This window comes from Lynx rufus, unplaced genomic scaffold, assembly GCF_022079265.1.
Source record: "Lynx rufus isolate CCGP_SWC_20201006 ecotype Redwood Valley unplaced genomic scaffold, mLynRuf1.p SCAF_16, whole genome shotgun sequence".
In the NCBI taxonomy this organism is placed as follows: domain Eukaryota; kingdom Metazoa; phylum Chordata; class Mammalia; order Carnivora; family Felidae; genus Lynx; species Lynx rufus.
This window is the reverse complement of record NW_025814830.1, coordinates 27,277,793-27,293,702: the sequence shown is the minus strand read 5'-3', so window position 1 is coordinate 27,293,702 and position 15,910 is coordinate 27,277,793. Positions and strand designations below refer to the sequence as shown.

The window sequence follows — 15,910 nt, the reverse complement described above, 5'->3', positions numbered from 1 at the left end:
GCTTCCAAGCAAAATAATGCTGTTTTTTTTTTTAATCTACTATATCTGAAAAACTGTAGTCTTAGGTCATCAGCAAATTCTGAGAAGTCATGAAAATTAACCTTGTAGAAGGCTTTATTTTATTTTTCACTCAATTATGACCTAGTGAAAGTGTTTATTTTTAAATTATTATATTTGCATCACCTTCATTGCAGAATCTCCTTGGATCCTTGGTTAATAAGTAACTATCTCATCTAATTATTGTAATGATTTGCCATTCACTTGTGACTTGAAGTAAAAGGTCAATATAATGCAGCCTTACATCTCCCAAATCATATTAAATGTTAATGAAAGTAATTTTATTTCCAAACTGTTTAATTCAGATGGAAAATCTAAAGGACAATTAGTACATGCTGTCTTCTGTTTGAATGCCATACCAGTTGAGAGGTGGACTGAACCTCACAATGATTTTTACCCTATATAATGGCTTGAATCTTTTCAAAAGGGATTTGTATCCTGAGGCCTAAGTTGGGTACATAAAATGAGAGGTTTAGTCTAGTGATCCTCATGATTATAGCCCAATTCGGTCTTGATTAAGAGGTGTTAATACCAGGTTCACTTACACAAAAAACAGATCTTCTTAGGGTTCCTAATGCTGGCAGGAGCGGGTGGGGAAGCAAGGTTGAATTCACTTGCTAAACATTTGTAGCAAGAAGAAAACATTTGTGTTTTGTTGGGCCTGAAAATTTTGCTCAGAGAATGCTGACAAAGCAGGAAAATAGTTTGGAAAAAATAAGATTGATGGTAGGTCTGAAGAATGTTGTCTGGGCTGAATAAAGCCTTCTAGGGAATTGACAGTGGGAAGAAAAAAGATTAATGAAATCGTCCAAAGTTTTTATGAGACTTCTACAGATCTGGACCCTTATCTGTGAGCATTGAACAGTCTATGTTTTGGAACAATTAAAGTTTAATTCAGAAGATGAAAATGATGCGGACTTTACATTCTGTCACTAATAGGAAAAGAAATTTGGCAAAGATGAGGATTAGGGGAATAACACGCCAACACAAAAAGTTTTCTGAGATTCAAGGTTATCAGCCCTTTGTAATTAAGCCATCTGCATTTCTTCTGCCAATGACACTGATAAGAATATAAAGATCTTTCCAACCTGCATAAGTGAGGGATAAGTTTTTAATGGTAGACAATTCAAGATCAGCTTAGATATTTAGACTACTATTTGGAACCTTTTTTGAGACATATGCTTTCAATAAGTTCATGTGAAAATCTAGCAAGTCTTAAACAAATGTGATTTCTAATGAGAATTAAAGGCAAAAATAGCTTAATTTTTGGAGAGTTCTGATAGTTTTCAAATCACCAGAGTTGCCTTTTATTTTATTTTTTTACTTTATTTTGAGTGAGAAAGAGAGAGCACCAGCGGAGGAGTAGAGAAAGGGGGAGAGAGAGACTCCCAAGCAGGCTCCACACTTGGGCACAGAGCCCAACTCAGGGCTCAGACTCACGACCCATGAGATCATGACCTGAGCCAAAATCAAGAGTCAGACGCTTAACCGACTGAGCCACCCAGGCACCCCAGAATTGCTTTTTAAAAGACACATTTGAAGTTTTGAAACTGTAGATTTTTTTTTTAACCATCTGGTTCCATAACACCAAATGGATGTCCTTAGGACCATGACCTAGAGGTGGCCACAGTGTTCCGATGTCCCGCGTGTTCAACACAGAAGTGTTCATTGGCAAAGGGATGTTGAGCTGCAGCCATGGTTCTCTGTGTGGGACGTCCCAATCAGCAGCAGCAGCAGCAGCTGGGAAGATAAAAATTCTCAGGCCCTAACCCAGACCTGCTGAATTAGAAGCTCAGGGTGAGCTCATTAATGTGCATTTTAACCAGCCCTCCAGGGGATGCTGGCATACATTAAAAGGCAAAGAACCTCTGGGCTAGATTAAGACGCCCACCTTCCAGGCCTTGTTTGTGCAGGCAGAAGAGCTGGACTTCGAATTTGGTAACCTTCAGAGAACTAAGCTTATCGGTAAAGAGCTTGAGTTTTTTCAAAAAGGAATTTTAAAAGCTGTTTACCCCAAGAGAGTGAAGGCCCCTGGCTGGACCAGCTGAACCTAAGCAATATCCTTTCCTGAGAGAGTTCAAGGAGAATGAGATGGCCTCCCGTGATACAGGTACGGAATTCTCTCTCACACTGCAGTCTGTGTTAATGACACGGTTGCAGCTTAAACAGCAGGAAAAGTTTTGACTTCCTATGGAAGAAGGGGACGTTATAGCGTGGAGGTTAAGAAGGCAGACTCTGGAGGCAGACTTTGCTGGGTTCTGCCACTTTCTAACTAGGTGAGCCTGAGCAAATTACTTAACTTCTCTGGGTCTATTTAATCATCTGTCAAGTGTGGGACAGCATGGTCCTTAACACATAAGAAAGGTATTGAGTGCAGTACCTAGTACATAAGCATCACTCAACAAATAATGGCTGTCACTATTTTTATCATTGAGAGAATAGGAAATACAGTGTGCTGGCCAACTGGATGGAGCAGAAGCAGGGGTATCCCTGCTATACCATTTTTTCACCAATTTCAATGGTAAAGGTGGTCTGTTTTGTTTTTAAGATGTAGAAATTGCCATGTAGTACAGCAGTTCAACTTCTGGATACCTACCCAAAAGAATTGACAGCAAGGACTCTGACAAATATTTCTGATGAATACATAGCAGAATTACTCCCAATAGGGAAAAGGTGGAAATAACTCAAATGTCCATCAACAGACAAATGGGTAAAGAAAATCTATATATCACAAGGCAACATTATTTAGTCTTAAAAAGGAATGAAATTTGGGTAAATGCCATGGATGAACCTTGAAAAAGATTTATGCTAAGTGAAATAAGCCAGATACCAAAGGACAAATATTGCATGGGTCTACTTGTAAGAGGTACCCAAAACAGGCCAGTTCATAGAGACAGAAAGTAGAATAGAGGTTACCAGGGAGTGGGGAGGAGGGAGGTGGCAAGTTACTATTTAACTGGCACAGAGATTCAGTTTGGGATGATGAAAACGTTCTGGAGGTGGATGGTAGTGTGAATGGACTTAATGCCACCGAGCATATGCTTAACAATGGTTAAAATGATCAATTTTATGTTACGTGTATTGTACTACATTAAAAAAAATTTTTTCGAACTACTGAGATTTATCAGAACTGGCCTAGTTGAATTGAAAGACTAGCTAGATGCTGGAGTCTGAACCCATTCTTTTTTGTTTTTCTTAATCACTGAGATAACCCTTATCTTCAAACAACAGAGACCACTATAGTTAACAAGACTCTGTCGTGTATTTGAAAGTTACAAGAGTCGATCTTAAATGTTCTTATCAGAAGTTAAAAAAGAATGTGTGACTCAGGGAGGTAATGGATATTAATCAAACTTACTGTGGAAATCATTTCTCAATATATACGTATATCATTATGTTATACACAAGATTAGTACAATGTTCAAAGTCAATTATATCTCAATAAAATGGGGGGGAGGAAATGATCCAAAAAATTATCACCAAAAAACCCCCAAAATTATGTAGACCATTATGGCTTTTAAGTTTTAGAACTCTGAAGTCAAAAAAATATGCTCAACCGTCTCTTGAATTGGTGGTGATTAACAGCAAAAACAAAAAATTCCCATTTGGGGAAAAAAGTTCCCATTTGGCTTGGTGTACTGGTGGCCAAAATGAGGTGCAGTCTCCCAACATTAGTGGTACTTATCCGTTAGCAAGCCTTTTTAGCACTGGTAAGCAAAGCACTAGACTCACAAAATACTCTGAACCTTTTGTCTTTTTTGATTGCCGTAAATCTCCGTAACCTATATAATTAGTCACATTCACTGATACTGCATTATGCAAACAGCAGTAAACCAAGAGCCACTCTTTGACCTTGGTTCTCACTTCTCTTAAATCCTTAACCCACCCCTACACAGACACTTATGTGTCTCCCACCCTGTGTGCCTCAGTGCCCAGCACGTCAACGGAGCCAAATGACTAAATGAACTGATAGCATGGTAGTTTGAGATTGGACTAAAATTGTCCAGGGAAACATTCTCAGTATGAAATATGTTCTTTCCCAGCGGAGTCTGGCTTTGGAATTGTCATGGTATCTTTCACCCTTTGTGTACTTTTGATCAGGATAGTCTCTAAATTGAGAGCTGGTCACAGGGGAGACTTTACCTCCAAAATGGCATGTGAAAAAGAAATGTCTTCAGAAGCTAAGGCATGGCTGAAAGGCTGCTGAGCTGAGAAAAAATAATCAGGTTGAAAATTGGAGGGTTCGCACTCTGAGATGCCATTTTCCCAAACTGCAGACGCTTATTTACAGGTTCAAGTGCTCACTGCCTTCTTCCTGGTGGGACTTTAGATCAGCTATCTCCCCTCATATTTCAGCCAAGTAAAGTCTGGCCACATCCCTGCAGGCCAACATGCACCTTTCAAAACCAAAGACAAACTTCCTACCCTAAAAAGCCTCTCTCCCTTCCTCCACATTTCTCTCCCATACCCCCCACCCAAACACCAGTAAACGTCAGCCTGTGGATTTCCTCAACCCAATACGCTAGATGCCTCTTTTATTGCATGTTGTGGCAGGAGAGAAGGATTAAATTACCGAGGCTGTCAGAAAGGACAAGCTCTCTGCCATACATTATCATTATCACTCGCTTCTTGGGTGAAAGAAAATGCAGTAAATCCCTCAAATACAAAGCAATAAAGACCGCTGGCTTTTACTGTCATGACTGCCAGTGCCATTAACAGGCAGTGACAGCGATGTGGCACTCTTAGATGTTGCTTGTATCTTTTCTGACAGTGTGCACATAAACCTGCCAGTGACATGACATTAGATCACATGACTATTCGGATTTGACTCTGGTTTCCAGAGCCGCTTTCTTTTCCCAGGCATACAAGTGAGGTGGCATGACTTGTGTCTCGAAAAACAGGTATTTATACAAATACAGAATGGTACTAATGTGGCATATTCCTGAGTGACTTCTTCCTGTGGATTTTTTTTTTTTTTTTGGTATAGTGATCTACGTGGATAAAGAAAACAACCAAGCAAAGAGAGACATCTTAAAAGCTATCCTACTGAAACAAGAGATGCCCAATAGAAGGTACCTTTAGCATTCTAAATTATCTCATGGCTTCTGTAAACATAGACCTCCGTGGCACGGTGTGGCGAAAGAAAATGTATAACGAGGAATCAGAGAACCTGACTTCTCTGATTTCACTCTGTATCCGTGAATGAGTATGTTTCCTCTCGGGGTCTCTTTTCCTCCCGGAAATACAGGAGGCCTGCATACCATACAGAGTAACTGTAAAGATCCCACAGAGCCTGCCGAGCAAAAGGCCATACAGTATGTATGCAGGACCCCATTACTGGCCGAGTAGAACTGCAAAAAGCGTAATGTAATTGTAAGGAGGGTACACTCTGGAGCCAAATGGTTTGAGTTCATGTTTCATCACCTACTAGCTGTCTGACCTTGGATAAGTATCCTGTGCCGCATATCTTCTCCATCTGTAAAATGGCGGTAATAATACCATATAGGGTTGTTGTCAGGATTAAATGAGATCATATGAGTGAGATGGCCGGAATAGAACCTGACAACACAGTGGGCAATAAGTGTTCGATGTCCTCAGTGGAAGTGGGAGTAATATCAATATTATTATTTGGAATAGCTCATCAGCCTTTCAGACGAAGTTTACCTTCCTATCATTGTTTAATTCACTTCATGTTATTTTGTTAGTCTTTTTATTTTTGTTTATTATTTTATTTTTTGTTATTATTTATTTTACTTTATTATTTTATTTATTATTTTTATTATTATTATTTATTATTTTATTTATTAATTTTTTATTTATTTATTTTTGCAAATTTGAACAGAAGACTTTGCAATTCCGTTTCGGGAGAGAACTGATACCCTTTTAAGAAGGAAACACCCTGATGTTACTAACTTCCTGCTTTTGCGTGAGCGCCCACGTTGTACAGTTTGAGGAGTTACATGAGGTGCTGCCCATCAACCCCTCTGCTGGCTCTCTTCCCTTGGTCTGGGTGGGCCCTTTATCTCTCTGTTGTCCTCTTCTCCTTGCCTTTGTGGTCCACAGATGACACAGCCTCAGAAACGGAGCTCACCCCTGCCCACCTTAGAAAGAGGCTCAGATTCTCAGTTTTCCTAGAGGGCATGAAGTGAATGTTAAAGACATTCTGTTTTTCAAAAGAGCCTCCAAACTAGCATTTGATCTTCTAAGAAAGGAGACTGGAATTCTTAGTTCTTAGGATGTGATCGCAGCTTTTTCATTAACTCCTTGAAACACACATGTCAATTCTTTGGATCTCAGTTCTGAAGCGGTGCTAAAAAAACAAAACAAAACAAAACAGAAAAACAACCCTGTTAATTAGCCTGGAGCTCCGTTTTTTTCCCAGCACGGTTGATAATCATTCTTTACCTATTTACTTTGTCTGCTTGAGCATCTTGCAGAGCCCCCTCGCAAAGCCCCTCACGTACCATCAGTCTCCCAGGGTTATCCCAGGTCCCAAGTGGTTACATAGCACTGACCGTGACATCTGCTTCTCTGCAGTCAACAAGCTGGGTCATCACTGACCAGGACTGAGCTCTGTTCCCACAGACAAGCCCTGGGCTGGACTTCCCGATCTTTTCCGTCTCACTTGTCTACCTCTGTGTTCACTTTGTTTCTGGAATGTCAGAACCTATTAGTAGCACCCCTCAGCCGGGGAGAGCAATTGTGTTTCCTCAAAAGTGTGTATTTTTTAAAAGACAGATTCTGCTTTAAATGTAGACCTGCCTTTCCTCAGAAGACCTTCTTGTAACCAAAATAGTATTAAAAATTTTTTAAAGTCCACAATAAATGTAATGACTCCCAATGACCCATCCTTGTTTCTCCAAATTCTCTAAATGACCCCTAGAGACACAAACGTTCGTGTCATTTTGAGAAAAACCGAGAGAGGCACTGTAGGTGCAGAGTGATGGCGGGCTGACGGTGGCATAGCAAATGCCCGTAGCTCTGAAGTGTGCACCACTAACCTCCGTGGCAGGAATGGGGCATCATGGGAGAGAATGGCCGGGCCCACTTTTCTCCCTGACGGTATCCTTTTCTTCAGGAAAAAGGAGGAGTTTGTGTTTACATGTTTCCACAGCCAAAAGACCATTGTTATTCCAGTGAATGTTCCCACCTTTTACAAATACAGGTCACATTACCTCACATTATTTAAAGTATCTGCTAGTTTATAAGAATTCATTTTCTCAAGCAGCAACCCTCTTGGGTTTTGGAGATAGTTTACAAGGCCACAGTCAGAGAAGTTTGGCCAGGGTTTCCTGACACACATAAAATTATGTACATTGATGATGAATTACATACAGCACCTTTGCATCTTGCCCCATGCTATATTTGCATATACAATATATATGCATATATTTGCATACATATTTGCATATATTCCGTCACTTTGAAATGGAACACCTGGGTGACTCAGTCCATTGAGTGTCATACTCATGATTTCAGCTCAGGTCAAGATCCAGGGTTGTGGGATTGAGCCCTGCATCGGGCTCTACACACGGATCCTGCTTGAGATTCTCTCACTCTCTCCCTCTGCCCCTCCGCCCCCACCCACATGCATATGCTCTGTCTCTTTCTTTCTCTCTCTCTCTCTCTCTCTCTCTCTCTCTCTCAAATAAAAATAAATAAATAATATGGAGGTAACACATTAAAGTGGGACTTTAAAAATTATTTATGTGAGGGGCGCCTCAGTCGGCTAAGCATCCGACTTCCACTCAGGTCATGATCTCGCAGTTCATGAGTTCAAGCCCCACGTTGGGCTCTGTGCTGACAGCTTGAAGCCTGCTTAGGATTCTCTCTCTCTGACCCTGCCCCACTCACGCTCTGTCTTTCTCCCTCTCTCTCTCAAAAATAAATATACATTTAAAAAAGAGAGAGAGAGAGAAAGTATTTATTTGAAGTCATAGCTTTGACACGGACTTCAAGTTCTTTTTTGGTTTCATTTCTTCATTTCAGCTATTCTGTTGAGCAGCTCCAACATGACATCAGAATTCTAATATGTAACCCTCACAGGTAACCCTTCAGCCCCTCTATCCTGTTTTATACAAAAAGGAATTATTTCAGAATGAGGAAAGAATCAAAAATATTACACGATTTAAGGAGCTTTAGTGCTTTCTGATTTCCTTAATAACAACAAGTGACATTTGAGGTCTAAATCTTGATGTCCAGCCCAGGGCCCGCCTTCTCCAGTAAGCCTTCTTCAGATGAGCCAGCCTTCAGTAGGATCGTCCATTTTGCAATTCATGTAGTAATTCAAAAACCGTTTATAATCTCCTATATAGGTGTCAGGAGCTAAATGCTGGACAAGGTGAAGTCCCTGAACTTAAACAGAGTTTACATCCCACTGAGGAAGGCAGACACCAACAAGTAAACCAATTACATATTACAATAAGTACAAAGAGAAAGTTAAACAAGTTAGAATAGAACGGTGAAGGCAGATCTAAGGAGGTGACAAAAAGCTGGATAGTGAGGGATGAGAGAACCCAGTCATGTCATGAACAGCCTCAGGAACACCATTCATTCCAGGCAGAGGGAGCTCCAGGCACACAGGAAGACATAGAGGTCTGTGTCTAGGACCCGGCAGAGGGGTTAGCAAGGCAGATTTCGCTGGGAAAGGAAGAGTTTTGCAGGAGGAGAGGGAGGAAGAGGAGGCAGAAGCAGCCCGTGTGTCGCTTCCCGTCTCACCTCCACATGGGTACTTGGCATCTCCCCCGCTGTGTCTGTCCCGGTCCTCAGACTGGGTCCTCTTCGGAACGCGAAACAAGGTGTCCACTCTGTTTTGGCTTAAAGCTGAGACGTAAGATGTATTCTGTACAGTTTAAACTAAGCCAGACTGTGGCTTTTACATTATCTTAGTGCACCTTCTTTCCTTTTTAAAGCTTGACTTCGCAGTTTCTTAATTTCCTATTTGACATCTCACTTGGCTCTCTGTAGAATTCAAAACAAGAAATACTGAATGTGGGTTTCTAGCCATTTCTCTGGCATTTAGAAGGGTTCGTTTTTCTTCCTTTTTGTCTCAGAATTCTCATATATTCAGTGGAGGTAAAGGTCTGCATTTGTAAAGCGATAGAGATATGATCCTTAAATATGAGACAGTACAGGAGGATAACACTTAACAATATTAGTGCGATCTGTACAACCTCTATTTTTCTGTAAGCCTTGTGGATGTACAGTGTGCATCAACTTGTTTGACTGATACAGTCATCGTATGATTTGGCAATTTCAGTTTTCAACAGAAACGAGCATTCCCCAGGTCTTCTTCTTCTCTTCCATTAGAAATGTAGAAGCTTAAGCAGTCCTACGTAGATTAATAATGATAGTCATAAAAGTGGAAACACTGTGTTTACCATATTCCAGGCACTGTTTACATGCATCATCTCATTTGAGTGCCCGCAAGAGCCCTGAGATAGGCATAACTCTTCCCATTCTACAGATACAAGATCAGAGAGGTTAAGCAATGTGTCCGAGGTCACAAAGTTAATAGTAGGAAAGCAGAAACTGGAACTCAAAACGGGTGCCCTTAACCACTCCATCCTAATCCCTCTATTTTATGCATCATGTAAAGCATTCAGTGTATCCACTTAACGGACCAGCATCTGCACTCTTGACAATTATTGTGTGGATAGGTATTGCCTTTGATTTCAACCGAAGGGATTCGTAATCAAAATGTATTGCTGACTGATAACAGGGACTCCATAAAGGAATTAAACGTTGAATACTTATTTTCATCAAGTTAGTTAAATACTATCATATTTACCTATAAGCGTTTGCAAAAGATTTTCTTCGTGCATATTTTTCAAGGCATGATTTCTCGGAGACTTAGAATTTCATCTAAAAATGTTATCTCAGAAACAAGTTTCTTGTCTTGTATCTGATTTGGGATGGATACGTTCTGAAAATGGTTAAAATGGTAGTTTACAAGCATCCATGGTTTAAGTTATGCTGCCAAGACATATCCAAAGAGTACTTAACTGTAAATTCCTGTCATTTGGTCAATCCAAGTGTGTTTGGCCTCAGCACAAGCCACTAATTCAAATCAGTTCCATCAGAACCTTACAATTATGTGTCTAAAAGTAAAATAAAACTTGGATGCTATGATTGTGAACTAAAACATTGCTGAAGTAACACAAACATTTCATGTAGCTCTTGGGCAGAGTTACCACATTTACCTGACGTGACTCAGGATGTTACCCCGCGAGCGCCGTGTCTGCATTTCGCGGAACACATATAGTTGGAGAGACTGCTTAGTACTCACTCTGAAGGTGTACGTTTCTATAGACAATGTTGCATTTCTTTTGAAAACAGGGCCCTGATCTCCCTGGTCCTTCTCCACTCGATCTTTCTAACTTAAAAATAGATGTGTCGGGGCACCTGGGTGACGCAGTCAGTTAAGCATCCGACTTCGGCTCAGGTCGTGATCTCACGGTTCGCGGGTTCGAGCCCCGAGTCAGGATCTGTGCTGACAGCTCAGAGCCTGGAGCCTGCTTTGGACTCAGTGTCTCCCTCTCTCTCTCTGCCCCTTCCCTGCTCATGCTCTCTCTGTCTGTCTCTCTCTCTCTCTCTCAAAAGTAAACATTAAAAAAAAAGTAAAAGTGTCAAAATATGATCAGATAGTGCGTATTAGAACGAACATCTGGTTCTTCTCTTTACCTAGTAATTTTCTCAGATTCTAGAGTTAAATGTTAATCAGCACTTGGAAAAGTGGATTCATGTTCATTTGAAGGCTGGGTGTGCTATAATAATTGTAATAGTTCACGCAATAACTTATCTAACCTCACGTAATTTGCTTTTTATTGGAATAATTGGAAACTTTGAGATTTCATACTTAGTGATAAAGCCCCATTTGGGAGTTGTGTTTCATGGTGATTTTTTTCGCACTGTGTGGTGATTCTCTGTTTTGTCCCTTCTCAGCATTCGCTTCACTGTGGTCAGCGACCCTCCAGAGGATGAGCAGGACCTGGAGTGTGAGGACATTGGCATAGTTGATATTGACCTCGCTGACATGTTTCAGGAAGGGAGAGACATCATCGAGCAAAATATCGATGGTATGGGTGGAAGGATTGCTCAATTTGTACAATTGCTGAAATCCAAATTCTTTATTAAAACCTTCTTTTTAGTTGGCTACAGGGACGTTGAGTCACACGCTGGTTGAATCCTTTGCAACCCAAGCTGACTTCTTCTTGAAGCTGGAAGCTTTTCCCTACAATCCCTCCCTTCCCCTCCCCCCTCTGCCCTCCTTTCAATCAACAGAAATTTTAAAATAATTAATTGCGCTTCACGAGGAATTATTCATTTTGGTAGTGTTAGGGGTGAGTGTGTGACAACAATGTGGCCATTGGATGTTTTTCGTGTTGTTTATGGAAGCTTCCTGCTGTCAAGCCTTATTTCAGCCAAGGCATGTTATTCTGAGTCATCATTATAGTATCTTTTGCAAGGCTTCTCTTTAATACAGTGTCACAACCCAGTGATGGAGCCACTGCAGATAACTCCAAGCGGTACCACTCACTTATTTCCTAGCAGGATTCAGGGAGGAGGAGAGGATTCCTGACAAAATGTACTCTCCTGGATTTTCACCTCAGAGGCATGAGTCCCGTCGGTGCTTACTTTCTACCCTCTGTATCCTTACAGAACATATTTAGAACATGCTGAAGGAACTGTGCTTTATGAATCAGACTTTTAAAAATCATACCGAGGATGACCTGGGTTGTTCACGGTAAATGGAGAACGGAGGCCGAGCTCTGGTCTCCTTGGTCACGTTAGCGGAGCCATGTCTGGGAAGCTGTCCATGGCTTGTTTACTCCTTTATTCATGCATTAAATGAACACTTATTTGAGCACCTCTTAAGTGCCAAACACTCTGTTACACCAGAGTTCATCTGCGGTTCACACGTCAGGCCGCCTGTCCTGAGAATGTGCTAGAAGATCAAGATCAGAAGTCAAGATCAAGCCAGATAATTAACCGAATCGGAAACCTATCCTGGGAAATCCTCATAAACCACACATATTACGTGACATTTTGTCACAACTTCATGTAGCACAGAAAAAAAGAAAAAAAGGATGAGAAGATTAAAATGTTACCCTAAACCCTCTTACAGACAACCAGAACCAAGAGAGTCTGACAAAAATGAGGAAAATTATCTCTGCTGTATGTTCTTACTCCTTTCTCCAGTCAGTGTTGTCTCGCGACCCATCCTCTCATTCTGAGAGTCCCCGTGTGGCCATACTCATCTGACGCAGCTACTGTGGCCATGTTCTGAAAGAGAGGCAAACCCTTAAACACTGGCCAGGTCAGGATTCTAACACTGGGTTCTGTGCCAGACAAAGCAGCAAGGAGTCCCAACAGAGAGGTGTAAACTCAGGGGACCGAGCTGGGGACCACTTGGGCCCTGTGACCTCCCCATCTGCTCAGGTCAACCTGAGGCTTTGTATACCAAGTTGTGTTTAAAGGTTTCCTCAAAACAAAGATTTGGGATTGTCATCTGTTATCCCTTTTAGGCTTTCTTTATTCTAGCTTAGAAATTCCGATCCTATGTGCGAACCGTTTTCTTCCAGCCTTTCCACTAAGTAAACTTCAGGATAGATCATGAGTCTTAAGTCCACAAACAACATGTATGTACACATGTGATAGACCCGAAATGTGTCTCTTCAGACACACATGACAGGCTTCAAGTTTTAGATTTCTGAGATGCCAGTGAACTTTGGACTCTTATAAAGCTGTTTTCACCTTTTCTTTTTTTTTTTAAGTTTGTTTATTTAGAGAGAGAGGGAGAAGGTGTGTGCCTCATGAGTGGGGGAAGGGCAGAGAGAGGAGAGAGAGAGAGAGAGAGAGAGAGAGAGAGAGAGTCCCAAACAGGCCCCGCGCTGTCAGTGCAGAGCCTATCAGGGCTCGATCCCCTGAACCTTGAGACCACGACCTGAGCCGAAATCGAGAGGCGGCCGCTTAACCGACTGAGCCGCCCAGGCGCCCCCCGTTTTCGTCTTTTCAACTCCTGTCTCATGTGGCCTATCTGAAGAAAAAAATCGGGTGAGTGATATTCATACTCTTCTGCTATTTTTCTCCCTAGTTCTGGATGCACGGGCAGACGGTGGAGGCATTGGCAAGCTCAGGGTCACAGTTGAAGCACTCCAGGCCCTACGGTCTGTCTACGAGCAGCACAGAGAGGACCTGGAGGCTGAAAGAAGCCGCTCCAGAGGCATCTCCTCCTCCCGAGTAAACACTCACATGAAAGCCCTGAGATGAGATCTTTGTAATCACTCTGGTGTATATAATCTATAATTCATGGGACGCGGGGAGGGGGAGGTCCGGGTCGGCAGTGTTCAAGTTTTGTATACTTTTTCATTTGTTTATTTTGCTACTCCCTCCTTCCCACGACTGCCACCCCTCGGGACTTCAGTTCTCCACCATGGGCAGTGCCTCCTCAATAATTCATACCTACATGATAGCATGAGAAAGCCCATTTGCATTTTCGACACTTTCTTATGAAGAACTGACATGCAATTCCCATTTTTATTTGTAATAAGCAAAAAGGAGAAATCTGAGAAAACCTAGGAAAAAGACACACTTTTATGTTATCCCTAATCGTCCCACTAAATGGAATGCCTACGATTAGCCTCATTAAGAGTTTTATACTGTGAAGATTTTATTAGAAGCAATATATGAAAATTACTTGGATTAATGTGTTAATCTTCCTCTTTAAAATGCTAATATCCATTTTATGCACATTAAAGCTCAGTATGCATTTTCTTTGATGCATGCAGTTTCTATCAATTAAATATAAAGGAGGAGACTCGGCACCAACTTCTGAAATTACTTCAAGTTTTCGGTTTTCTTTCTTAAAAATCACAGTTCTTCCCGTTTGTATGGTTTTTATGTATTTGCGATGGTGATACGGGATCCAGGGACGTGAAATTTATACTTTGAAAACTTAGCTTATGACATAGGAAAAAAATTATTAAAAGTATGGTTCACATTCTGATATGCTTAGTTAGACCTGAAAGGAATATCTTTTTTTTATCATTTTTTAAAATTTACATCAAGCCTTGTACAAAGGTGGGGTGGATCCGGATAACCAGATCCTCGAAAAGCCGCTCAGAAAGTTAATTTTCTAGCTTTTACCCAATCTCACTGAAGGATTTAATTGATATTTTTAATGGAGCCGTGAATCAATGCTGCAAAGGAATTGTCTCTAGAGGTCTAGGATATAATGCATTTCATTTTTTAATTTACTTTTTTATTTGTCATTTTCTTCAAAGGATTTTTATAGGCCGTGGGTTTTCACTGTTTGCAAACAGGCTATGTTCCTTCTTAAGCATATGTAAAGTATTCAGGGAGATAAGTAATTTATTAAAATCTACCTAATTTGCCGTGATATATTAAATCTCTGCTTCAGTGATCACAGACCATTTCATTTAGAGAATTAGGCATTCCCTCTTTGTGTGATTAAAGCTCTGGAAAATGAGTTCTTTGCTCCTATTTGTGAACATTCAAAGCCTGCTAATGGCAAGAAGATGGAATAGATTATGAGACAATTCATTACAGTTCAACAGAAAAAAAAAAGCAGCTATAATGCAAAAATGCAAGTATGAATATCTGCATATAGTTTGAACCATCTGTGCTCTAATGGCTTCAATAATGACTCTCGTCTTTAGGAGGCTTTGAAATGACATCCGTACAATATTAATTTGTTGATGTACATTGTGGGACCAGTAGAGTACGATCTGACCGCAGAAATCTATAAATTCTGTCTCTACCATTGGGCCTCCCTGTCTGGGGCCCGCCATCTCCAAGAAGAATCTTGCTCTCATCAGACTCTGCAAATCTTCATAATAACTCATTCCTCTGGAACCTTCTAGAGACCGCAAACATCTGCAGACTAAACCTCTCCAATCCTAGTAAACAGCCACATGTTTGTTGTCACTTCAGCTGGCTCTGAGCTCATCTTTTTGGCCTCTCTTTCTAGCTTTCTTTGGCTTCATGCAGTTACGGTGTCATTAAGGCCCATAATATTCCCTGCAGTAATTTAAAACAGCCGGATTATACCCTGGGATTAACTGAGTGGTTTTTGAGACATTTATTGTGGTATTCTCCCAGGAGGTTTGTATTATTGTTTTAAAACGTTACATCCCAAACTAAATACCCTTTCTGCGGGGAAAAGAACCGGACCGCGCTGACTTCTTATGATCTTTAAGTGGAAAGGGGGAGTTTTTATCAGGAATCTTCTGAGACCTCGTCAGTCGGGTGGAATGTATACCTCAGACACGATTAGAGAACCAGCCGTGTTTCTGTCACATTCACGTTTGCTTGTATAGATTATCAAAGGTCTCTTTTCTAGCCTTAAAAAATTTCACCTTGCAACTACGTAAATTTTTACAAGTCTCCTTTTCTTAAGTAATTGAATAGCTGCTGACACATTTTCAAGTGGGTAAGTCGTACTGAATGCCATCGTGGGGGTGCTTCGAGTGGGTTTCGGAATCAGTTTGAGAAGAGTTTTTTATCCTGTCTCGCACTGACCAGAGTTCACTGAAAAAAGTTCATCGCCTTTTGGATTATGGAGCAACGGTTTTCTCTTGGCGAGCCAGGCCTGTCCCATTCAGTATGGCTTGGGGGACAGGGTGCGGGCAGGGGTGCCGACAGGGGCCTTGCCACACAAAGACACCAGTTCAAGGCCACGCTTCTGTGAACTTACAGCCCTTGGTGTAAACGTACGCAGTCCACTCAGCACTTTCCGGGGCTGTAATGCTTTTAGTTTGGAAATATAAATAGAGATGTGATGTGGGATGTGGGAGAGTGTCTTTTACATGGTTTTCTGCCTACTGTAGTA

General features: G+C 41.2%; 1 protein-coding gene across 1 annotated transcript in view; it reads left to right on the top strand.

Moving 5' to 3' along the window:
• RPGRIP1L (RPGRIP1 like) overlaps window positions 1–14,829 on the top strand; it is an 89,642-nt gene extending 74,813 nt beyond the window's left edge. The window contains exons 23-25 of the mRNA XM_047078415.1: window positions 5,045–5,129; window positions 11,002–11,135; window positions 13,154–14,829. Coding sequence (XP_046934371.1) covers window positions 5,045–5,129; window positions 11,002–11,135; window positions 13,154–13,329 — 395 coding nt within the window. The 3' untranslated portion in view covers window positions 13,330–14,829. The remainder of the gene's footprint in view (window positions 1–5,044; window positions 5,130–11,001; window positions 11,136–13,153) is intronic.
• Window positions 14,830–15,910: the final 1,081 nt, after the last annotated feature.